At 45.2% G+C, this 26,344-nt stretch overlaps 1 protein-coding gene across 2 annotated transcripts; it reads left to right on the plus strand.

Moving 5' to 3' along the window:
- Positions 1–7,741: 7,741 nt before the first annotated feature.
- On the plus strand, positions 7,742–14,740 carry LOC123443224 (SMR domain-containing protein At5g58720). 2 transcript variants are annotated; one of them, XM_045119539.1, is made up of 11 exons: positions 7,742–8,656; positions 10,067–10,092; positions 10,859–11,005; positions 11,591–11,670; positions 12,404–12,627; positions 13,030–13,100; positions 13,183–13,239; positions 13,517–13,584; positions 13,658–13,764; positions 13,863–13,930; positions 14,249–14,740. In XM_045119539.1, the coding sequence occupies exons 1-11, from the start codon at positions 7,858–7,860 to the stop codon at positions 14,369–14,371; spliced, it is 1,770 nt and encodes a 589-aa protein (XP_044975474.1). In that variant the 5' UTR covers positions 7,742–7,857; the 3' UTR covers positions 14,372–14,740. The 2 variants fall into 2 exon arrangements, with proteins under 2 accessions (XP_044975474.1, XP_044975475.1); XM_045119540.1 differs by having other exon boundaries at positions 12,407–12,627.
- Positions 14,741–26,344: the final 11,604 nt, after the last annotated feature.

The following is a 26,344-nucleotide window of genomic DNA, read 5'->3' on the forward strand; positions in this document are numbered from 1 at the left end:
CAGCATCAAGAGGCTGAGTTGAGCTGCGGTAGATCGCAGGGTTGAGGCGGCAGAAGTCTTGCAGTGTCACGCCTTGCGGTTGGTTCATGTTCGGCCTTTGGAACTGATCCATGAGCCCTTGCATAAACTCGCGGTTCACCTCAAACTGTTGGATCATCCCCGCCATATACTCAGGAGGCGGGGGTGGTGCATCGTTGGCAGGGGCACGCGGGCGGCCAACTGGTCTAACCATCATGTTAAATATTTAGCAGGGGTAGTTTAGCTTAAAGTAATTGCAAAGGCATCGCACGCATTCACGAAGTAATCAAGGATAATGAAAGGGAAATGCGATAGATACTCCATAGTAGTTGAGTTCGACATACAGACCCATACATAAGTTCGATTAAAGACTAACGATTACAAATTCGAAATTTGGCGATAGCCCGGACGCATTAGACGATACCCTGGACTCACTAGGCGGGGCGCAGGCACGCGGTGGAAGAGTACCACAATGAGATGTAGCGATAAGGCTACATCAACGTCGGAGAGGACGATCGAATCCTGGTAGCTGGCGGTGATAGAAGGTAGGGACAGGACCCTGTGTCCCGTTGTGACTTTGGTGAGGGTACCGCATCCAGTCGAGGAGCTGAGGTCCAAGTGCAGGGGTTCTACCCCCAACATCAGTCCACTCGAGAGCTGATGGTAGCTCTGTCTTGCTCGGCTCGCGGATGCGCATAGGGGGAACCCTCGGGCAGTGTGATGGCTGCAGCTCTGTCAACGCGTCGTAAAGACGAGCGCGCGTAGCATACAGCTCCACAGTCAGAGCTCGGAAAGCACAATCCATTGCCTCAGTGTACTGCACCAGAACCCGCGCGTCGTAGCGACGCGTCACGTAGGGGGAGCAGACATCGACGTAGGAACGGTCGCTGCGCTCCCGAACGTCAGAAGCGTAGGCAGTGAGATCAGACCCAGTCTCATCCCCAGCAGGAGCATGCAGGATGTATCTGAAAGGGCTCTCCTCCAGGTGAGGGTACGCTCCACGGAGACGAGTGATGGCGATGTAGGCCGCATCATGGACGGCCATCTCGACCGACACTCCAATACCACAGAACACGTGGCGCTCGAGGGTCTCGCCGCCCCTCTAGTCGAAGATGCGAACCTCAGCCTGGTACTGGTACTAGTTGTACTCGCGGAAATCCTCGAACACAGTGTACTCGGGGTACCAGCGATATCCCAGCCTGGTTAGGAGATCAACCAAAATGCCCGGGAACCCAGTCGTCTCAGTGGCGTGTGTCAGGCGCACGTGCCGTCTTGCGGGACGCATCTGAAAACAAGATTGACACATGTCAAATGACAGTGTGTGTATTATATATTCAGGAGAAAAGAGTAGATAGTCCAGCGCTCCGGGTCGATGTGATTCGAGAACCTAATGTTAGAGTTAGTAAAATCTTTGACCCGAAAGAGAAGAGAGAGTAGAGCCCAGAGTATAGGAAAGGAGTAAAAGATACTAATACCACCCAATTGAGATGTGGGCCCGTAAGCCACAACATCAGTGTTAGTAAAGTTTTTCAAACACTAGACTCAACTTCGGCCAAGGAGTTGGAAGGGGGGGTACCTACAGGCAGTCAGCTCTGATACCAACTTGTGACGCCCTTGATTTAATCGTACACTAAACATACACGCAAATGCGTACGATCAAACCCAAGGACTCACGGGAAGATATCACAACACAACTCTAGACACAAATAAAATAACACCAGCTTCATATTACAAGCCAGGGGCCTCGAGGGCTAGAATACGGAAGCTCGATAAACACACGAGTCAGCGGAAGCAACAAATATCTGAGTACAGACATAAAACATGGGGTGCCTTAGAGAAGGCTAGCACAAAAGATACAACGATCGAACGAGGCGAGGCCTCCTGCCTGGGAACCTCCTAACTACTCCTGATCATCAACAGCCTCCACGTAGTAGTAGGCACTGTCGGAGTAGCAGTCGTCGGCGGCGGGGACCTCCATCTCCTGGGCTCCAACATCTAGTCGCAGCAACGGATCGAGGGGACAAGAGGGGGAGCAAAGCAGTGGTGAGTACTCATCCAAAGTACTCGCAAGTCTTACATCAGAACTATTCTAATTATGCATCAATATCAAAGAAGGGGGGGGTTATATGTGGACTGACTGCAGCAATGCGAGAATAGAGAGAGAAGGCCTAGTCCTATCGAAGACTAGCATCTTCAGGGTCTTGCAGCAATAGACGAGAGTAGAACAGGGGTAACACATTAATAGTCATATTGTTGCAGCAATATTAAAGTGAGGTCACGCCTAAAGATCCTCCCTCGACTCCCTGCGAGGAAGCAATCCTGAGGCAAACTAACTCCAGTTATGTAACAATTGTAGTTCTATAAGATCGGGGCACAACTCCAAGTCGTCCTGTAACCATGGACACGGCTATCCGAATAGTTAATTTTCATCCCTCCAGGGGTGTACCACATGTCCCGTCACGCTCGATAACACTCTGGCCGGACATACTTTTCTGGGTCCTGCCCGGCCTCGGAATATCGACACGTCGCAGCCCCACCTAAGACTAATCAGAGAGGCCAGCCCCGCCGGTCTAACTCCTAAGCACAAAGGGTTCATGGGCCCAGTTCCCCTTCGCGCTCTTGCACGTGGCGTGGGCGGCCGACGTCACTCCTAGCATCCCTTAATCACAAGAGCGATGCATCTCGGGACCACTCGGGCGCGCGCCGCTACATTGCTGGCATCTGAAGAGCTTCGGTTGATACCGCGACGCCGAGTACCCATAATTCTTCCCGCGTAGCCGATTAGTGCGAAAAGGTCTCCGACCATCCCAGATCAAATACCCAAATCCATTAACATTTTAATTAGGCCAACAACACGGTCTCACGGGAATCCACCCGTCTTATAAATAATCACCAAGGATCCCAGTAACATGGTCGAGTAACTGTGTGGTTATAACATCGGGGGGGAATCCGAGGTATCACCCTCGTTGGATTCCGAACGATGTACCCGTCAAGGTGGGCTTAGAGGAATCACCCTCGAGGGTCCCACACTTGAGGGGTTGCACGACAGAGGCGTCATCGGGAATGATGAAAGAGGAATCACCCTCGTTAACCACGACCGACTAGCTATACTACAGAGATATCATTAGGAGTACTTAGCGAGGTGTCACCCTCGGTACCCGATAGTATCTCTGTAGGGTCGTACAACTAAGGGGGGTGTATGTGTTGTGTCGGGTCTGGTTCGTCGATCAGAGATCGAGATTTGAAAACAAGCGGGGCAACTGGACTACGGGGTCAGAGGGGATGACTGCTCCACCTATACTAAGCAGATTAAAGGTACATGACTGAAAGTAGGAGTTCATCAAAAATAGGCTATGCATCATATATAGGAGCTAACTACAACAGTAGCAAAATACTAATGCAAGCAGTAGGAAGAAAGACATAGGCGATATAGGAATGATCAAGGGGGGTTTGCTTGCCTTGCTGCTCTGCCGCAAAGGACTGATCGGCAGGGTCGTAGATGTACCCGGCAGCAGCGTGAGTCTCGGGGTCTACCGGTAAGAAGAGGGGGAAGGAACAATAAATAATAGCAACGGTGCAACACAAAGCATGACATGGAAAGATGCAGGCTAGACATGAGCTAACGCAGCAACATCCGTCATAGACGGGTCAGAAGAATATCTGACGATATTTTTCGGGTCTCGGACTACTACCGGTTATACTGGAAACGATGGAAATGTTCCATGTTTGCTATGCTAGGGACGCGTGACACACGAACGGGCCGTGTATCCGGATTCGTCTCGTTCTGCTGATCAACTTTCATGTTGAAAATATTTTGATCTGACTTATGGATTATTTAATATTAAATTTTAAAGTTTTATTCAATAATTAGGAATTAAAAACAGATTTAAATAATTTAATAAAAAGCTATTATGACATCAGCATGATGTCATGCTGACATCAACAGTTGACTGGTCAACTCACCAGCGGGTCCCGAACGTCATAGGCACAAGTTTTAATTAAGATTAAATATTAATTAATCAGATTAATTTAGTGGGGGACCCACGTTTCATACTCTAATTATTCTAATTATCCAATTAATTAATTTAACTAATATCTATTTATTTATTTAATAAAAACATTAACATTATTTTTATTTTTTTAACTATCGCGTAGGGCCTCCCTGTCATAGACAGTGGGTGCGTTGGCCCCACCGGTAAGTGACCTTAGGCCATATACTCATCTTTTTTTCACACATACATAACCATGCAATTATCGTATTCTTCCAAATACCTATATACGCAATACATACATCGCATCTCATACATACATACATACGGCATCTAATACATCTTTTATTTTATTTTCTTTTAACTCTCAACACTCCCATCTCTCTCTCTGTTAACACAGAGACAAAGAACTATGTGCTCTAACTCAACATAGAAGAACACATCCTTCTAATCTTCCTACCGGTCACTACCGTCGACGGATCGGAGTCCCGTTTGCCGGAACGGAACCGGGACGGTGAGGGGAACACGATGGTTGGAGGAGCCCGAGGAGGGGCTCACGAACGTTGATGAGACGGCCCGGTGAAGCCGGAGTTCGCGGGAAGGCGGAGGTGACGGTGGTGATGGCGCGGTGATGACGGTGGTGCCGGTGAGGACGTGTCGACGAGGAAGAGGCCCTCCCGGAGGGGGGGGCGACATTGAAGGAGGGGGAGCGGCCGAGGTGAGGCCGGCCAGATCCGGCGAGGTGGAGGTGTCTCCCTGCCCGGTTCCTCCTGGACCGAGCGGGAGGAAGGCCGACAGGGAGGGGGGGTTGGGGCCGAGAGGGGGGTGGATATGTAGGGGAGGGGCTCGGGCGACGGTTGAAGGGCCCGAGATGGGGAGGCTCGCCGACCGGTGAGGGAACCGGCGGTGGAGGGTGATGCGTGGGGAGGGACTGGGAGGCCGACGGGGGAGGGTCGATGGAGGGAGAGGCCGGCGGTGGGGTGAGCTCGCCGGTCGGGGTGGGGGCGAGGTGGAGAGGAGGGCCTCGGTGGGGAGAGAACGAGAGGTGGGGAGGGGCGAGATCTGGGGGTTCTCGTGGGGCTGTGAGGGAGATCGTGGGGAGGGTCTCCGCGTGGGGGGGGGGGGAGACGAGAGAGAGAGAGGTGTCGGTGGGGGTGGGGCCCCCCACGAGGGGGGTTGGGGAATCGAGGCGGGAGCCCCTAGCGGCGGCGGCGCAAGTGGGAGGGAGGGAGCGAGGCAGGGGGGCTCCCTCGCCCTAGGGTTCCAGCGCGTGGGGTGGGCTGGCTCGGCTCGGCCACTTTGGCCGAGTCGGCCAGGGGGGTGGGGGGGGTTTCCTCTTTTTTTTTCCTTTTCTATTATCTCTTCTTTCTAATTTCTTTTTTTCTTTTTAATTTCTTTTCTTTTCTTTTCTTTATTTTACATTATTATTTTTAATACTTTCTTTCTTTAATAGTTAATATGAATTTATAAATATAATTATCTTTTGTTTTCAATTTCTGAATCCGGATAGAAATTCAATGCGGGTCAACGACGGTAATTCTCGATGATGTGGCATCATTTGCGGGTGATCACTGTAGCTTAATTACAATATTTACTGTAGCAAAAGTCGAGGATGTCACAATAGATCTCCATGAAGATCATGGAGAACTTTGTATTGAAGATCCAAGAGAGAGAAGAAGCCATCTAGCTACTAGCTATGGACCCGTAGGTCTATGGTGAACTACTCACGCATCATCGGAGAGGTCATGGTGTTGATGAAGAAGCCCTCCGTATCCGAATCCCCCTCCGGCAGGGCACCAGAACAGGCTCCAGATTGGTTTTTGGTGGCTACAGAGGCTTGCGGCGGCAAACTCCCGATCTAGGTTTCTTTCTGGGGGTTTCTGAATTTATAGGAATTTATGGCGGTGGAATTACGTCGGTTGGGCCCACGAGGAGGTCACAAGCGTGGTAGGTGCGGCCTAGGGGGGTCGCGCCTCACGGGCTTGCGACTCCCTCGTGGCTCTTCTGGCCTTCTTCCAAACCTTCGGGGGTCTCTTTTGGTCAAAAAAAAATCATCGTAAAGTTTTATTCCATTTGGACTCCGTCTGAAAAAGGGTCAAAAAACACGGAAAAAACAGAAACTGGCACTTGGCACTGAGTTAATAGGTTAGTCCCAAAAAAGATATAAAAGACATACAAAACATCCAAAGTTTGACAAGATAATAGCATGAAACCATAAAAAAATATAGATACGTTGGAAACGTATCACTTGTCCGCGTGCAGCGAGATGGAGGGTGGGCAGGTCGGGGAGGACGGGGGCGGGGACGGGGACGCGGCGGATGCGGCAAATGCGGCGGTCAATCCAGCCAGAAGGAGCCGCCATTGCCATCGATGGAGCAGCGGGGTGGCCTGCCGCCGGTGCCGAGCGAGGCGGCCGAATCTGGCGAGATCGAGGAACGGCGGCACCATGGTCCTTGTGGAGGTCCATGTCAGCGAGAAAGAGAAAGAGATGTGAGAGGAGATCGAGAGGAAGGAGGAGAAGGGAGAGGGGCGAGGTGGCGGAGCGGCCGGAGCTCCGGCGGGGAAGGTCACCGGCGGCGGGGCATGGTGGAGATGCACGGTCGGCGGCGAGGCGGATCTAGGACGCGAGGGGAGCGATGGGAGCTCGAGCGGTGTACGGTCCGGTAAAACAGAGGGGCTTTTTTTTTACAAAAAACGAAATGTTTTTTCCCACTTACAAAAGGACTGCGAGTTGATTTAGAATAAATAATGGATTTTTCTACAAAATCGGCAACGAAGTACGGCAGAAGTGATACGTGCTTTATTATTAAGGCCGTGTTTGGAACCATCGAGATTATATAATCCAGTTTTTATAATCTATTCTGTCTCCAAAGAGGAGAGTTTATGGTGTAGATTATAAAAACTAGATGGACAGATTATTAAAAACTCATAATCTACTCTACACCAGCTAAAAGCAGATTATGGATTGTTAATGACCCATTACCCTTGTAAAGTTGAAGATAATTATATTCCTACCACCGCCATCCGTCTCTTTTAAAAAAAATCAAAGAACAGACATGTCATTATGCAATGTAAAACCTGGATTACAGTTTATATAAATTGGCCTCCAAACATGTTCACCTTGATTATTTTTATGAACTACTCCGTCCGTTCCAAAATATAAGACTTTTTAGAGATTGTACTATAAACTGTAATCTAAGTGGACTACATACGGATGTATATAGACATATTTTAGTGTATATATTCACTCATTTTGCTTCGTATGTAGACGCCTAATGAAATCTCTTAAAAGACTTATATTTAGGAACGAAAGGAGTATGTTCATAATCTAGATTATAATAATCTAATGTGGTTTCAAACAGGGTATAAGAAGAGAAATAATGAAAGAAAAATCCCCGCCCGGCCCCCTTGATACCCGCGGGCCGCGGCCAACTGCCGCGTGCCTATCCGGCTCACCAAATCGAAGGTGTGCGTGGCGGGGCACGACCACGACCTCCCGGCCGACCCCATCCACCAGTCTAACGGGGTAAACCAGCAGTCCAAAATAAGTATCGGCCGTCGCCGCAACCCTCTTCCATCCACCCTCACCGGGCGCCGCGCTTACAGCATGACACGTGGGGCCCGCGGGCGACGTGGCCCACATGCCAATGAGCGTAGTATATTCCGCCGCAGGCCCGCCACGCCGCGTGAGTCGACTCGCCGGCTCCCCCCGCCTTCTTCCTCCTCCCCCCATCGCCCTCTCTCTCCCAGGCTGAAACGAAAACGATCAGGAAAAAGTCAAAACCCCCACGAAAAAACACCCCGGAGGAGGGGGAAAATAGGGGAGGGGAAAAGGCGGCCGGCGCCCGAAATGAAGCCCAACGCCAAGAAGAAATCCAAGAAGAAGAAGCGGGCCTCGCCGGCGGCCGCCGATGGGGCGGCGCCGGCCCCTCCGGCGGCGGGGTCCTCCCCGCGTTCTCCGCTCGCCGAAACCCTAACCCTAGCCGCCGCGGCTGCGGCCTCGGAGACGGAGTCGAGCGGCAGCGGGAGCGGCGGGGACGCCTCGGGGTACACGCGCGCCTTCACCTCCAGCTCGTCGGGGGCCGCGTCCACCTCCTCCTTCTACGCCCCCTCGTCGTCCGACTCCGCCGCGTCCTCCTCGGCAACGGGCGACGAGCGCCGCGACCTCGCCTGGCTGCTCGAGGCCTTCGGCAGCGCAACCATCGACCAGGTCGACTCCGCCTACCGCGAGGCCGGCGGCGACCCCTTCCTTGCGGCCGGCATCCTCGGCTCCACGCAGGACACGCAGCCGCTGCCGCCGCCGCCGCCAGATCTCTCGCCGCACGCGGGATCTGCTGGGAGGAAGCCGGCTCGCAGGCCCAGGAAGCTTCCCGTGGCCGCGTCCGGCATCGTTGCGGACGTGATCGGCAAGGGCTACTCGCGGCCTGCCACTCCGCCTGTGAGCGCCACAGAGAGAAGTGGGTGGAAGGGGAAGGGGAAGGACATGGATGGAGAAAGCGTCAGCAATGGCTGGAATGATGAGAGAAATGGGGACAGAGAAAGTGGAGGTGGCGATCCCACGTTTAATGTTGAGGAGGCCGAGCAGTTCCTCTGCTCCATGCTTGGAGATCGTTCTGAGCTCAGCATGGGTGTGGTCAGAGACGTGCTGGGTGAGTCGTTTAGCACTAGCCGCTCTACTTTTCGTATCCAAGTGCTTTACCTGGGATCGTCTGTTTCTGCCGCCAGAAGTCATAACCAAGCCGAATTGCAAATTTGCTATATTATAGGATAAATGTGTGTTTTGGATAAAAGGTTATTTTTGGGAAGTGTTGGTATTTAGGGAGTGCCATGGCATTTCTTTGGAAAGCTTTGATTTTTTAAACCACATACAAAACCTTCCCAAAATATTAGTACATGCCATCCTACCAGGGCCTGAAGGTTGAAGCACCGTCCTCACTTCATAGTACACCGTTTAGTGAGGGGGGGCATGTTTGGCAGTTTGACTTCTTCTCTTAGAAATTTGATGTGCCAAAATGTGGAAGAGAGCACATGAAGCATCCATAAGCCAATCTGTTAGAAATAGTGACCTCTTGTTTGATTGTCCTCATATATGTTTTTAGTCCCACTTTTCTTCCTGTAGCCGCAGATGTCAAAGTAATTGTGGGTGCTATTTGCACGGTAGTTGAGTTTCCTATCTGTTCCTGCAGCTATCGAAGTAATTTTGCGGTTCTATTTCCACGCTGGCATCTGATCTATTAATATTATTGGCATCGCATTCTCTTAAAGCAACTGGTAGGAAATAAAAGAGTGTTACTGTTAGGATATCAAATTGCCACCTTCAAAATGCTGCGTGATTTTGATTTTTAGGGCTTCCAGAGTTGGTGTTTGTAATTAGCAAGGCAGTGTTGATTTTATTGGGCTGAAGTCTCTGAAAAGTCATTTCAGATAATTGATTATTGAGTTTATCATGTTCAAGGTTATAGAAGCCCGGAGGAAAGCAAGATTTGTGTTATCAGTCAAGTGGATGTCTGTTAAGGCATTTGACGATGCTCCCTTGTTCTCCTTTTGCGTATATATGAAGTGTTAAGGAGATTACTGCCTACAGTGTTTGTTTTGTGATATGAGCTACCTTCCACAACTACAAATTGCACAATTTCACATTCAAGCGATAGATTCACTTTTCTTATTTTGGTGCAAATAACATGTGGGTGGGAGGTTGGTTTACAGATTGCACAGTTCTTCTAGTGTTGTACAGTTGAAGCTAATCCACAGTTTTAGTTGCACACTAGCACCTGTTGTTTGTACGCAGAACTACTGCATGGTTGACGATACAATTGGCGAAATTACATGTTATGCAACCCTTCTAACTATTAAATGCAATTTGTTGTTTCAACAACTGGATAAAAAAGTTATCATGTTTATTCTAATTCTTTAAGTAACTATTTAATGTAAAATTAGATTTTTGTGCTTGCTCGAATATGAGTGTCTTTAGTAACAATTGTATTTCATTTGGCCAACCAGTTGGACATGATGATTTGCTTCTTTGAAAGTGTTCCTTATGCTATATTTATTTCTTGCAGGTCAGTCTGGATATGATGTTGAGCAGGTAAACACACAGCTTATTCGGTGCATTTCTTAGTGCCCCGAGGCCCTCGACCAGTGTTTAAGTTTTTATGGACTTCACTAAATACTGTTGATTGGCTGGGCCTATAATCTTGTCTGTTGTGGGCAGTATCAACGGTCTTTTGTCTTGCTTTACCTTTAAATTTTGACAAAAAAAAGCGCATGTGTATGTTCGCCAGTTAACATGTGGTTCTGGGAGTTTCCTCTAGTTCCTTGACCCCATGCATAAAGAACATCTGTTTAATGGCGTTGCCTACCTCCTCTTCTGTTCTGCCATGGTTACCAGATCTATTAGGGCACCAAAAATCATCCGGGTGTTTGTGAGGTCAAAATCATCAGCGTTTACAATTTGCAACTAAATAGGTGAGGACGGCAAAACTGTAAGGCTAATCCAAGGGCAAGCGAGGAGGGGTGAGTGGAAGATGATTGATGGAACAGAATATGCATAGGACTTGTTATTATACAATTTATACCGCAGATATATTTTGTATCGCCTAATTGTCACCTTGTCATGTGCCTTGGTGACTGTGCATCCAGGCCGCCCTAAGACTAGGAAATTAATTCAATTGTTCAAAACCAAGTAACCAACTAGCTTTCTGGTGTTTAACCTAAAAAGTTACTAAAGTAAGATATCTTATATGGTGGTAGCATGATCATATCTGATCAAACTTGTGCTATTTTTCATTGAATGACATACTGCTAAGTCAGCGACAATTTGTTGAGAGATATTACTAATCAGGTGATTTCAGGCTCTGGACGCATTGCTTGATATCTCCGGTATGGGATGGTGCATTCCCAATGACGAAATGAATGGCTCATCCTCTCCAAATATCTTCCCAGGAAATGGATTATTTGAAGAAGAATCTGCTGCAAGTATTCAAAAGAGTCCATGCCAGGTGTTAACTTTGCACAGTTACTACAATTTATGCTCTTATTTTTCAGTGCAAATCACTTGTATTGACATTCTTGCAGAAATTTCAGTTAATCTTAGTTGACTCCTGCATACGTTAAAGCTACCAAGTTCAGTACTAAATATTTTGTTCTACAAATAGCCAGGATTCGTAAATTCTTTATTATTTATACTTAGTGTAGTTAGTATGACCCCTTCTTACTGGCCAACATGTTATATCCGCACTGCAGGGGATAGTTTGGATTGCATCTTTCAAAGCACCAACTATTGCCAGTTTATCGTTACTGTGTTTTACGACCTGTTTTTTAGTCGCAGAAGTTGCCAAAAAAGTCGTAACAGCAAGTAAAGTATAACCTGTTAGCTTTGTCGTTCATTTTGACGACCTAGTGCAACATAAGACAGCAAGCAATATTGAACGCCATTGCTATTTAGTTCTTGTTGGCATGTCTGTGCTAGTCCACTAAACACATCTCCAGTTTCCTATTATTTCCTTGGCACAACAGAATGCATGTAGCACTTTGTAACCGCTCCCTTGTGAAATTATCATATCCTAACTTTTTGTTCTACTCAGTTCCCAGAAGAAATACCTGGTATGTCATACAATCACTCCGAAAGGCAACATGAATTCTTCTGGGGGGAACAACAGAGCAGGTGAATCTTTATCTGAGCATATATGCTTTCCTTAGATTCTTATAGTAACATTATAGCACCTGTCTAATGTGTTGCTTGGTGAACTTGATACTTCATGTTTATGTGTTGCATACTTGATGCACAAAGATGTGTATGCATGTCATATTTTTGTTTGTAGCTGTGTATGGACAAACATAGTGGGTGATTGTTGAACGGAGAGTATTCAGTGCCCCTTGTGCCCGTGTCACATTTGCACATGTTAACAATTTCATATCCTTGACTGCCTTGACAAATAAAGCATCCTTGATCGTCTTGACAGACGCAGTTTAGTAAAAGATTACTGTATGCACACGCAGCCTGTGTCACGTTCTAGCAATATATTCCTTTAAGATAGCTTATATTTTTCTTAGCTAACCTATAAGTGAGTTTGGGTTATAGAATGAGTGGCTCAGTTTAAATGCCCTAGTCATCCGTCAACTTCAGTAGTACTGGCTGTACATGTCCAGTAGTCACACAGACCTTGACAGTACTGGCTGTACAGCTAAACCAATAATCACATAGACTTTGACAGTATGTGGCTGTGCAGCTAGTTATCTCCTAGGCATCAATGGTATTAGTATTCACATAGACTTTGATGGTGCTGATTGTACAGTTAGTTATCTCCCAGACATCATTGATATCAGTTATCTTGCCATGTGCTTGCACTTTCATGCCGGTGGTTGTTGGTTTATGATACATTTGGTCTTTGATTCAGTAGCTACATGAAGGCTGTTTGCGAGGTGCAACACTCGGAAACACCGTCTCCAAGATCAGCGGTGGTGGATTCCAAGATGCCACAGCGAGTCTTGGAGTCGCTGTTCAAAATACCTGAACGGCGCACATATGAGCCAAGTAAAATGGACTGGAAGAAGGTAGTGAAGAAGCTGCAGTCATACAATCATCCTATCACAGCAAGCAATCAAGAAAGACCAAAAAATGGTATATCCTGTTTTTGGCCGCTTTGCTTGTTAGCATGTTCGTTGTGCTCAAAGAATTAAGTTCCTTTTCCATCATGGCAATTTATGTACTTTCTGTTTCCTAACTCTATAGGCTTCTGCTGTTAGTGTATTTCTCATCATGAGGTCGATACTCGATAGCTCCCTCATCTAAGCAATATTGATTTATCCTATAAGTAAAGCTGTTACTTCTCATTTCTTGATTTATTAAGTTTTCATTTGACATGTAGACATTCACATCAGATATGTTCTTACGATGGAACTTCTTTTGATGGATTTGCTTACACTTACACATATAACTGTCTTTGTTTCACTTATCGTGCTTTGTGATTGTTGTATTTGGTACTTGCTGCAAATGACATAACCGTAATTTCTCCGTGTTAAGGGGATGGGTATCGAGAGTTCCGTGGTGTTTCTGCTAGGCATTATGATACAATGAAAGGGTACTATCAGAAAGTAAGACGCTATTTTTGTCGCTGTTTTCTTTGAGCCAGTTGTTCTTTCTATTTCATATTTTTATCTCTATTTATTCCTGCAGGCTGCTGTGGCATATTCCAAAGGAGATAAATCTTATGCCTCGTACCTTGCAGAGGAGGTCAGACTTCCAATTTTAAGATGTTAAGGCTGACAAAAGTATGACGAAAAAAAGAGCAGGATCTCTTGATCTTTCACCCTCAATGGTTGAATGATGGAGAGCTCCAAATGATGTGCTGATGTTGTTTCTTATCTTAGAATACATAAAATTAGTAACTGATATTAGCCCTCTTATATGATGCTAAGATGTATTCATTTTTCAGAACATTTTCTGGAATGCTTATATCTACGTTGTGTTACCTTAGCATCTCAAATAGCTGAATATATATTTGCTTTAGGGAAAACATTATCGGGAATTGGGTCGCAAGGAAGATGAGAAGGCCAGCAGGGAGATATTTGAAGCCAGGTACCTGCAGTATAGCTTCTGGTAGTCAGGGAGATATTTTTTTATCTCAGACTCTGGTATCTTTGGTTGGCAGAAACAAGCATATAACGAACACGGTGACTATTGACTTGCACGGTCAACATGTCAAGCAAGCCATGAAGCTCCTCAAAGTTCATATGCTGGTTTGTGTATGCATGCCATGTGAGTGTTCACAAACAATTTGATGCTGTAATTATTTAGCTTCATTGGTCTTGGACTAATGCTTTATTGTCATGTCTTCCTTTTTGTTCCTTGAACAGCTACCCTCCTTAGAGTAATTACTGGTTGTGGTGTTGAAGGTACAGGGAAAGGAAAGATAAAACGATCGGTAAGAATGTACTTGTTTGCTTAGTCATTCTTGTCTTCATACTCTAAATGAACTCTCATCAAGATCAAGTGCATTTGGTTGGATGTTGCATCCTTCATACTCTATCCACATTTGTAGTCTTGTGGAAATATGATCCGTTATACTAGTAGAATATTGTTGTGCAGCTCTAGATGGGGTTTGTAATGCTGATATTTTTTTTCCCTAAAAATTGCTGATAGTTTATTAACCCTTTATCCAGTTAAGCAGAATATGTTGATCACCTGATTTCACATGCCATGCTTTTGAATGCAATTATATATAAATAAATGCCCCTAATAGGTTATCGAGCTTGTGGAGAAGGAAGGCATCGAGTGGCACGAAGGAAACTCCGGAACTATAGTACTACGACTAGGCGGGCCAAGAGAATACCGCTTCCTGGAGCATGACAGCGATTCTGACTAAGTCAAAGCCTCGCCTCGTCTCTTTTTGGTGGAGTCTGACATAGATTTAACCGCCGTTCTAATCTATGTATCTCTCCTGTATCTATCTGTACTTACATGTCCTGTATGTAATTATGGATAGGTGACCTAGGTTCTGGTGTAGTACGAGGTAGTTTCTGACAACAGCTTGGGAATAGCAAAGAGGAGATAGGCGCCGTCTGATGTCACCATCATTCTAGGCTGCTAACCTTGTATTGTACTCTTGAAGCTATGTGCCTGTCTAATTGTTTTATGTAAGGGTGGAAGGAACAGCCGACAGTGTAACTTTACCACCATGTCTCGCTGTAAGATACAACCATCTAGTTTGTGCAATGTATAATTATCTTCAGTACCCTGATTCTTTTTTGGCATGATACTCCTGGGACGACCTGTTGGTTGTTACAGTTGATTGAAATGATTTGTAGCCATGTGATTCAGGATGTAATGTATCGTTTGGTTCGCCGGCAGGATGAATTGGCTAAGGGCATCCTCAACCAGCTGGTTAGGGATAGCCATCTTGTGTTGTTTGGTTAGAGAATGCAAGGTGGTTAGGGGTAGCCATTAGTATGTTTGGTTGACAGGACAAGGGCTGGATGAATATTGTAGAATAAACTTGAAAAATAATCCCTCCGTCCCATGATACTCTCTCCGCGTTGTATATATGAATCCCACATAAAAAGTGGAAGAGAGAGAGAGAGAGAGAGAGAGAGAGGAATCCATGAGGACCTGTACCTTGACTAAGCCATTGTCCTTGCTCAGCCGTGATGGAGGTGACCGAAGCAGGAAATAGAGGGCGTCGCTCGACGATGGCTGCCCTCATCAGCGAGAATTTGGTGGCTCTTGTCAACCAAGAATTTGTCGGCTCTTGTCAACCATGCCCTCATCCGCGAGAATTTGGCGGCTCTTGTCAACTAGGTTTTGAAAGAATATTCTCAGGTATCTGGCTATCCCTATCCTCGGTGGATTCCTAACCAAACGAATGTCATCCTTGCGAAAACTGGCTATCCCTATCCCTCAAGTGGATAGCCACACAACCAAACGCCACCTAAGTGGACAACTCGTTTTGGGACTTGTCTGAGTCGACTATCACTTTTTATGTGGGATTCACATATACAAACACTATACACACTAATGCTGTACAATGGATCAATAAGATCAAAGCGGGGAGAGGCCCTGAAGTTGGTGTCAAGGTGCTTGCTCTTAGAGTCGAGGACAACAACCGTTGTAGATGGAGTCGAGTTTGGTGGTGCTTGGAGATGAACGACAATGATCGACACAAGGTAGTGCTTCGAGTTGGGCGACGCGTGTGGTGGGATGGCAATGCTTTGAGCCCTCGTGGAGGGCGAGAACAAGCACACGAGGAGGAGGCCCATGCTTGATAGGGAGGAAGGGCAAAGCTGGATTTTGTGGAGAGGAGTTGGCGCTCGATGAAGAGTGTAATGCTTTGAAAATCGCCTTGCAAGAAACATTAAAGTGGTTCATAACCCAAAAGTAGGTGTCAAGTGAGAAGAGGGAAAAAGGAAACATAAGAGAAAGAGGAGGCAATGAAGAAATACTTAGAAATACGAAAGAAGAAGTTTGAGATCGATGAGGCCAATACCCCCATCAAGAGCCAAGGAAGTGAAGGGTCAAGTAAAGGTAGGTAGAGTTCGCGCTACTTTGTGAGGAGACACGGATCATGGGGTTGATGCAACACGACCCCCCCCCCCCCTCCAAAGAACTTTGTTTAAGAAAAGGAAAATGTTCATGATGGACCAAGATGTGTGATCATCTTATATTTGCTTGTTTTGCATGAATTATGAGGCCGAAGCTCGTGCGGAACTTGTGTGATTCATTTGGCGCAATGTTGCATGTTGTCATGGCATAAAATAATCTCTTGGTACCAAGGAGAGAGTGCTAGATTTGCATATTTGCTAAATATGTTTTATAGTAAATATGTTTGCTATCCCTGCCAAATGGACAAAAAACAAACAAATTTTGTGCATGTTTGGGTCGGGCTAGTTGGAGTTGCCCGACAAACTCAAAAACATCTTTTTTAGTGTCACTAGAATTCATTCAACTAAAACATAAGTTTGGATACAAATAATATTCGGGGTATGTAAAAGCCACACATGACGCCCCACATCTAGTGATAAACCGCTCTAGCTAAGTTGTGTTCATCAAGATTGCATTCTTTGCCTATTCAAATTCCTTCATTTTCTCTTTTATGTCATTGATCACCAAAGCACATGGTCCTTTAAATTTTGACTTCACGTGATTGATTGTCGCTAAACAACTAGTTGTAATATGGAGCTTCGTGATGTACATATCCTCATCCAAGGCAAAGGCCTCCCGTACAACCATCGCTTCAAGGCTTTGTGATATTGTCATACCTTCAAAAATCATAGCAGAAGAGCCAATGTACGTGCCGCTACGGTCTCTGCATATGGCGGTTGAAAGTGCGTTATATCGACTAGAGGGGGGTGAATAGGCAATTTTCATGAATTCATCACTGAGGAAATTCTTTGTGAGGAAATTCCTCAATCACGAAGTGCATGCAGCAGAATAAGTACTCAGGCAGGCGTGCAAAACATCGATAGCATAGTCTCGAGAGAGAAATGAAACATCCGGTTGCACAAGTAGCGTGTTTAGGATATGTAGGTGAAGAACAGGTGAAGTGAAGAATTTGGGATGAGGAAATTTTGAAAGTCTTCAGTCAAATTCTTCAAACAACAGCAATCAAAGTCATCAACATACAACTGAGGAAATGAAAGGGTTGAGGAAATAGAACCAGGTGCTCGATGAAGACAAATGTTTGATGACTCAGTTCCAACTGCCGTGATAGTCGTACGTTTGGTTTGGAGCGGCTTGGTATTTAAACCAAAGGACACACAGTCCGAGGACACACAGTCCTTACTGTATTCTCCTTGAGCTAAGGACACACAGTCCTCGTCCAACACTCGAGGTAAGTCTTCACGACGGACTTCCAAACCCTCACAAACTCAGTCACTCGGCGATCCAAAATTTATTGCTGGATGCTCTAGATCATGACGCCTAACTGTTTGGAGGATGCACAGTCTGTTGGGGAACGTCGCATAGGAAACAAAAAATTTCCTACGCTCACCAAGATCAATCTAGGAGATGCACGTCTATGAGAGGAGAGACTATATCTACATACCCTTGTAGATCGCTTAGCGTAAGCGTTTAGAAACGCGGTTGATGTAGTCGAACGTCTTCACGATCCTATCACGATTCGTCCCGCGAACTCCTGATCAAGTGCCGAACGGACGACACCTCCGCGTTTAGCACACGTACAACTCGATGATGTCTGTGCCTCATCGATCCAGCAAGCGAGGGCGGGGTGGTAGATGAATTCCCCGGTAGCGCAACGGCGTGACGGTGGTGGTGGTGCTGTCCTAGTAGGGCTTTGCCTATGCACTACCGAAAAAACTAGAGGAGAAATTGATCTAGGCAGAGAGAGGGTGCCAAGGGCTTCGTGTGTGCTCTTGGGGCACCCCTCCTCTCTATATATAGGTGGAGGGGCATGGGGAACAACCCCTTCAAGCCCTAGGGCGCAGCCAAGGGGGGAGGAGGTGGAATCCTAGTCCCCTTCCTTCCCTTTCATACAAAGGTGGACTTTCCACCTTTCCCAACTGCATGGGCCTTGAGGGACTTGTGCACTTGGCCCAATAAGGCCACAACGTCTCCCCTCAACCCATGCAAACCATTGGGACGTGGTTGAACCCTTGGTGGACTTCTGGACTCCTCCGGAAGTTTCCGGAACCTTCTAGAAGCTTTTCGATATAATACCGGAAAAACCCGAAACTTTTCCGATAGCCAAAATATGACTTCCCATATATAAATCTTTACCTCCGGACCATTTTGGAGCTCCTCGTGACGTCCGGGATCTCATCCCGGACTCCGAACAAATTTCGGTTAATACCACACATAACTCATTAATACCAAATCGTCACCAAACCTTAAGTGTGCACACCCTACGGGTTCGAGAACTATGCAGACATGACCGAGACACTGTCCGACCAATAACCAATAACGGGACCTGAATGTCCATATTGGATCCTGCATATTCTATGAAGATCTTTATCAGTCGAGCCAAGATGTCAAGGATTCAATAAATCCTGTATACTATTCCCTTTGTCTATCGGTATGTTACTTGCCCGAGATTCGATCGTCGATATATCTAGACCTAGTTCAATCTTGTTACCGGCAAGTCTCTTTACTCGTTCTCTAATACAAGATCTCGTGACTAACTCCTTAGTCACATTGCTTGCAAGTTTCTTGTGATGTTGTATTACCAAGTGGGCCTTGGAGATACCTCTCCGTCATACAGAGTGACAAATACCAGTCTCGATTCACGCCAACCCAACAGACACACTCGGAGATACCTATAGAGCATCTTTATAGTCACCCAATTACGTCGTGATGTTTGATACACACAAGGCATTCCTCTGTTGTGCGGGAGTTGCATGATCTCATGGTCATATGAACAGAAACCATGCAGAAAACAATAGCAATAAACTGAGACGATCACATGCTACGTTCATAGTTTGGGTCTTGTCCATCACATGATTCTCCTAATGATGTGATCCCGTTATCAAATGGAAACTCTTATCTATGGTCAGGAAACCTTGACCATCTTTGATCAACGAGCTAGTCCATTAGAGGCTCACTAGGGACAATGTGTTGTCTATGTATCCACACATGTATTTGAGTCTCCAATCAATACAATTCTAGCATGGATAATAAACGATTACCATGAACAAGGAAATATAACAATAACCAATTTATTATTGCCTCTAGGGCGTATTTCCAACAGTCTCCTACTTGCACTAGAGTCAATAATCTAGTTCACATCACCATGTGATTCACACGCAATAAGTTAGTTTTGATGGGGATTGCCGCCTCCAATTCCAGCTCTATATATTCTCCTTCGACCGGAAAAAAATCAGGGAGAAGAGTTCATCGCGTTTTACGATACAGAGCCGTCGCCACCACCTGTTCTTCTTGTGGAGGGAAGATCTGGAGTCCGTTCTGGGCTTCGGAGAGGGGGAATCAACGCTTTCGTCATCACCAACCATCCTTCATCGCCAATTCCATGATGCTCTTCATCGTTCGTGAGTAATCTCATCGTAGGCTTGCTGGACGGTGATGGGTTGGATGAGATCTATCATGTAATCGAGTTAGTTTTGATGGGGATTGATCCCTAGTATCCACTATGTTCTGAGATTGATGTTGCTACTACTTTACCATGCTTAATGCTTGTCACTAGGGCCAGAGTGCCATGATTTCAGATATGAATCTATTATGTTTTCATCAATATATGTGTGTTCTTGATCCTATCTTGCAAGTTGTAGTCACCTACTATGTGTTATGACCCGGCAACCCCGGAGTGACAATAGCCGGAACCACTCCCGGAGATGACCATAGTATGAGGAGTACATGTATTCACTAAGTGCTAATGCTTTGTTCCGGTTCTCTATTAAAAGGAGAACGTTAATATCCCTTAGTTTCCATCAGGACCCCGCTGCCACGGGAGGGATGGAAAATAGATGTCATGCAAGTTCTTTTCCGTAAGGACGTATGACTAAATACGGAGTACATGCCTACATTACATTGACGAACTGGAGCTAGTTACATATCTCCCCATGTTATAACTGTTACATGATGAATGTCATCTGGCATAATTATCCATCACCGATCCAATGCCTACGAGTTTTTCCTACTGGTCCTTGCTACATTACTTTACTGCTACCGCTGTCAGTGCTGCTACTGTTACCGCTACTGCTGTCACTGTTGCTACTGTTACCGTTGCTACCGTTGCTATCACACTACTCTGGTACCGAAACTTTCCTGCAGACACTAAGTCTTTCAGGTGTGGTTGAATTGACAACTCAACTCTAATACTCGAGAATATTCTTTGGCTTCCCCTTGTGTCGAATCAAAAAATTTGGGTTGAATACTCTATCCTCGAAAACTGTTGCGATTCCCTATACTTGTGGGTCATGAAGACTATTTTCTGGCGGCGTTGCCGGGGAGGCCTAGCACTATTCTCTGAGTCACTTGGGATTTACGTCTTTTGATCACTATGAGGAATCCGAGAGATCCAAAAACTAAAGTCTTGCCCTCAACTACGAGGACAGGTAAGGAACTGCCATCTAGCTCTGCACTTGATTCACCTTCAGTTATGAGTAAGTTTGCGACAGCACCACCTACTAGAAATTTTCATGTGTCGCCTGTGCTTGATGATGCTACTTTTGCTAGCCATGATGCTTGTGATGATGCTTTGCTTGATACTGCTTTGCCACTAGGTGCATTTCTTGATGCACAAATTGCTAGAGTTGCTGCTGAATGTGATGATACTTCTGAAACTGCTGAAATTATTGAAGTAGAACATGCTGTTTCACCTGTTAGAACTAGCTCTCCTAGATATGAATTGCTTGATATACCTGAGGGTTATGTTATGGAGGGAGAGGTAGCTGAGGACTTTCTTGCTTGTAAGGATAGCTATGATCTTGAGAATTTACTGCGCAAGTGGAAGGAAAAATCTCTGAACGCTAGAATGAAATACGATCCTAAGTTTGCTACTTCACCCATCTTTGTGACTGATAAGGATTATGAATTCTCTGTCGACCCTGAGTTAATCACTTTGGTCGAATCTGATCCTTTTCATGGTTACGAGTCTGAAATGGTTGTAGCACATCTTAATAAGCTGCATGATATAGCCACCCTATTCACGAGCGAGGAAAAGATTCGCCATTACTATATCCTTAAGTTGTTTCCTTTCTCGCTAAAGGATGATGCTAAGACTTGGTTCACTTCTCTTGCTCCTGGTTGTGTGCGTAGTCCCCAGGATATGATCTACTACTTCTGTGAGAAATATTTTCCTGCCCATAAGAAACAAGCTGCCTTGCAGGATATATATAACTTTGTGCAAATTGAAGAAGAGAGTCTCCCACAAGCTTGGGGAGGCTTGTCGAGTTACTGAATGCCTTGCTTGATCACCCTCTTGAGAAAAATGAAATACTTGATATCTTCTATAATGGACTAACCGATGCTTCTAGAGACCACCTGGATAGTTGTGCTGGTTGTGTTTTCAGGGAGCGAACTATGGAACAAGCTGAGATTCTATTGAATAATATCTTGTGCAATGAGATTGCTTGGACTATTCCCGAAACACCTCCGAAGCCAACTTCGAAGAAAAGAGGTATCCTATTCCTCAGTCCTAAAGATATGCAAGAAGCTAAGAAATCTATGCAAGAGAAAGGCATTAAATCTGAAGATGTCAAGAATCTACCACCTATCGAAGAGATCCATGGTCTTGATAACCCGACACAGGTAGTAGAGGTAAATTCTCTTCGTAGATTCAATGATAGTGATATTCCTTTTGATAAACCTGCTAGATTATGCTTAGATGAATTTGATAACTTTGTTGTCAGACAACAAAGTCTCAATGATTATGTTAGCAGACAATTGGAACAAAATGCTCGTATGCTTAGTCATTTAAGTGCTTGTGTGGATAGAAATGTCAATGATCTTAAGCTTTTGAGTAAACATGCCTCTATGGTCACCAATCAAGTAGAACAAGTACTTAAGGCTCAAAATGACTTGCTCAATGAGCTGAATGACAAGTCTGTTAGAGTTATCACTAGAGGTGGTAGAATGACCTAGGAACCTTTGTATCCTGAGGGTCATCCTAAGAGAATTGAGCAATATTCTCAAGCACTGGTGCATCTAGTCATCCTGGTAATAGAAATAAAAAGAAAGATGATAGGAACTTGCATGCTAGCAAACTTGCTGCTGTTACACCTGAGAATCCAAACGATATCTCTGTTTCTGATGCCGAAACACAATCTGGTGATGAACATGAGCCTAGAGATAATATCGATAGTGGTGTTCATGATGATGCCCAACTTAGCAATGAGAAGGATGTGGAGATTGAACCTGTTGATCTTGATAACCCACAACCTAAGAATAGAAGATACGATAAGAACGACTTCATTGCTAGGAAGCATGGTAAAGAAAGAGAACCATGGGTTCAGAAACCCATGCCCTTTCCTCCCAAACCATCCAAGAAAAAGGATGATGAGGATTTTGAGTGCTTTGTTGAAATGATTAGACCTGTCTTTCTGCAAATGCGTTTGACAGGTATGCTCAAAATGTCTCCTTATGCTAAGTACATGAAAGATATTGTGACTAATAAAAGGAAGATACCTGAGGTTGAGATTTCCACCATGCTTGCCAACTACACCTTCAAGGGTGGAACTCCTAAGAAACTAGGTGTTCCCGGACTACCCACTATACCTTGCTCCATTAAAGGAAATTATGTTAGAACTGCTTTATGCGATCTTGGAGCCGGTGTTAGTGTTATGCCTCTCTCTCTTTATCGTAGACTTGAATTGGATAAGTTGACACCCACTGAAATCTCCTTGCAAATGGTCGACAAATCAACTGCTTTCCCTATCGGCATTTGCGAGGATGTGCCTGTTGTGGTTGCTAACGTTACTATCTTAACGGACTTTGTTATTCTGGATATTGCGGAGGATGATGCCATGGCGGTCATCCTTGGAAGACCCTTTTTAAACGCTGCAGGTCCTGTTATTGATTGCAACAAAGGCAATGTCACTTTCCATGTTAACGGTAATGAGCACATGGTGCACTTTCCGGAGAAACAATATCGAGTACATTGCATCAATGCTATTGAAAAAACTTCATCAATTCTTATTGGGAGCTTTGAATGCCCTATACCTACTGTCAAGATGAAGTATGATTTACTTGTTGGGGATATGGACATCCCCGTTGAGGTAACCTAGTGATTATTCGAAAATTCTCTGGTTTTATGTGATTCGAAAAAAGTTTGTCAAGGAGACTTGATCAACCTCATTGACGGATTTCTTTTGATGACCATGAGATGGATGAATCTAGGAGTCACAACCCTGTGTCCCTAACTTGTACTTTCTGTTTCTTAGAAGAAAAATGGTAAATATAGTTTTATTTTCCCTGTTTTCTGCTCTCTCCGTCCCTTAGAAAAGTGTCCTGAAAATAAAAGTTCTTCAAATGCCCTGAAATTTAAGTATGATTTTTTCTGGAATTTTTGAAAAATTCTGAGATAGAGAGCTAGTCAGGGGGATGCGCCAGTGGGTCACAAGCCCACCAGGCCCGGCCACCCACCCTGGACTGGCAAGCTTGTGGGCCCCACGTGGCCCCCTCCACTTATTCCAGCTCCCATCTCCTTCTCCTACCTCCAGAAAAAATCATTCCACAGCTCAAACCCGTGTTCTTGCTCCTCTTGCTGCACTTTTCGATCTCCTTATGCAAAGCCCCATTCACCAGACTGTTTTGGGGAAATTGTTCCTTGGTATGTGACTCCTCCATTGGTCCAATTAGTTTTTGCTCTAGTGCCTTATTCGTTGCGTATTTTTGCTGCCTTGGTGACCCTGTTCTTGATCTTTGCATGTTCATTTTAGTTGGTCCCAAGTAGTTTTGATGCGTGATATTGCCTCTAGGCACTTGGAGGAGTAGTTGCTATGAGTTTTGTTGAGCCTCGTTCACTTTTCTCTTGAGTCACTAAAAACTTTAGAAATTTTCAGAGAAATAAAAAGGGAAAGATGAGGAGGTTCCTAAGAGTCTCTTCAAGCCGTAACCCCAAGGAAGATGAAAATGAGAAGAAGAAACCCAAGTATTTGATCCCCCGAGTTGCAGAGGTTCGAGCATGCGAGTGGCCAAGCGATGTGTTCTTACGTGCCGCCGGTCTTTATGAGGATTTTTATTACTTGGTGGAGAACGCATACCTTACCACATTTGTTGAAGATAAGTGTCCACATTACCTCCTCCTCACTAATATTTTCATGCAAAGCTTTAATTTCTATCCTAAGAAGGATCCTCCTATGGTTGAGTTCAAGTTATATGATATCCCCCAGCGCATGTCACTTCAGGATTTTTGCAACGTTTGCAAATTACATTATGTTGGGGATATTCATGAACATCGTCCACGGGATTTGGAGGCTTTCATTGATACTATTGCTGTAGGAGAGGAGAGAGGAGCATCTTGCACTAGAGTTGCTAGCATTCATTTTCCCGTGCTTCGGTATTTCTCATTATTCGTGGGAAAATGTTTGATTGGCCGTGGGAAAGCTGGGGCTCTTAGGTCCCCAGATCTTGCGGTTTTGTGCGAATCTCTTTATAATGATAAAACTTATAGCATGGGCGCTATAGTGGCTCAACGGTTGAACACGAACCGTACTAAAGGCGCTGTTTATGGAGGTATCTATGCTACCCGTCTTGCTAGACATTTTGAGATACCTATTAGACTGCAAGAGGAAGAAGAGATGCTTCTTCCCGAGAGATATCTAGATTATGATAGCATGGTTCGCCATGACTTTCTTGATAGAGATAATAATAAGAGGATGATTTATAACTTGGTGTTTAGCCAGGGTACTCGTGAGACTATTACCTTGCCTGCTCCTTCTTTGTTCAATCTTCATCCAGGCAGGTACATTATTATGCCCTCGAACATCTACGCATACTGGGGCATAGCGCCACCACAGGCGCCCGTGCCCGAGCTACCAGTCGAGTACCAGATGCCAGTTTATCAGTGGGAGCCAGAGGAGCTCACCCAGCAGTGGCACCCTTAGTACACTTCGGAGCACCCCGGAGACGGTTATTTCCCTCCGTGGGAGTAGACCAACTTAGGCCAAAAGCCTAAGCTTGGGGGAGTACATGTTTCTCACCGACTTTATATTCATGCTCACACTTTCACTTTGTTAGTCGGTGTTCACACCTTGCCATTGTATCATCCATGCTAGTTTATTTCTTTTTCTCGCTTTCTTCTCGTGTGTTTGTTTAGACTGAGAAAAAAAACTTGTAAGTTTACTTTTCTGCTTGCTTAGTGGTATTTAAAAAAAAAGGAAAACCCAAAAAGATTTCCCTTTCTTCTTTTGCTTGTTGGGAGCTTTCCCGTGTAAATAGTTTTCTTTTTCTTTGGGTCAAGGTAGAAGACCATGGTTAAAATGTTTAGTGGCTCTCGCATGCTTATTGTTTATCCGTCAAAGAGCCATATTACTTTGTCTTCTCCTCTGTGTTTGCTTGCAGATTCCAGGTTAGTCCAATGCACGAACACTCTCATTATGATTCACATCATTCGGTCATGCAAGTGAAAGGCAATAATGACGATATATGATGAAGTGACTGAGCCTGGAAAAGCTGGTATGAACTCGATCTATTTTGTTTTGGTAAATATGACTAGTTCATCGTTCTTAATTCAGCTTTGTTATGAGAGAAACATGTTTGCAATGACAACTTAGAGATCATAGTTTCTGATGCCATGCTTAATTAGCTAGGAGCTTATAATGGTTTGTCTTGGATGCCAACATGAATTTCAGGATGATTATGATGTAGTATGATAGGATGGTATCCTCCTCTGAATGATTCAAGTGGCTTGACTTGGCACATGTTCACGCATGTAGTTGAAACAAAATCAATATAGCCTCTATGATATTCATGTTCATGGTGATTTATATCCTACTCATGCTTGCACTCAATGTTGGTTAATTTCAATGCATATTGATGACAATTGTCGCTCTCTAGTTGGTCGCTTCCCAGTCTTTTGCTAGCCTTCACCCATACTAAGCGGGAATACTGCTTGTGCATCCACTTCCATAAACCCAAAGTTGTTCCATATGAGTCCACCATACCTACCTATACGCGGTATCTACCTGCCATTCTAAGTAAATTTGCATGTGCCACTCTCTAGATCTTCAAGTAATAATCTGTTTTGTATGCCCGAACCGCTCATGTGGTGACAAGGGGCGATAAGTATCTTCCATGCTAGGCATGTTATCCTCGATACGTGTTTATTCACTATCACTCACGAGAAAGGGGCCGGTAATTGGAATGCCCAGTTCCATGCTCAAATTGAAAAGATAATTGCAAAAAAAACTCCCCCTGGATTTTTGTTGGT

Source organism: Hordeum vulgare, chromosome 3H (assembly GCF_904849725.1).
Source record: "Hordeum vulgare subsp. vulgare chromosome 3H, MorexV3_pseudomolecules_assembly, whole genome shotgun sequence".
Taxonomy (NCBI): Eukaryota; Viridiplantae; Streptophyta; class Magnoliopsida; order Poales; family Poaceae; genus Hordeum; species Hordeum vulgare.

Excerpts from the sequence above, each read along its gene's own strand:
- LOC123443224 (XM_045119539.1), top strand. The coding sequence starts at position 7,858 with ATGAAGCCCAACGCCAAGAAGAAATCCAAGAAGAAGAAGCGGGCCTCG. Across the intron at positions 11,671-12,403 it reads TGGGGGGAACAACAGAGCAG|TAGCTACATGAAGGCTGTTT; the intron begins GTGAATCTTTAT and ends TCTTTGATTCAG. Across the intron at positions 12,628-13,029 it reads TCAAGAAAGACCAAAAAATG|GGGATGGGTATCGAGAGTTC; the intron begins GTATATCCTGTT and ends CTCCGTGTTAAG.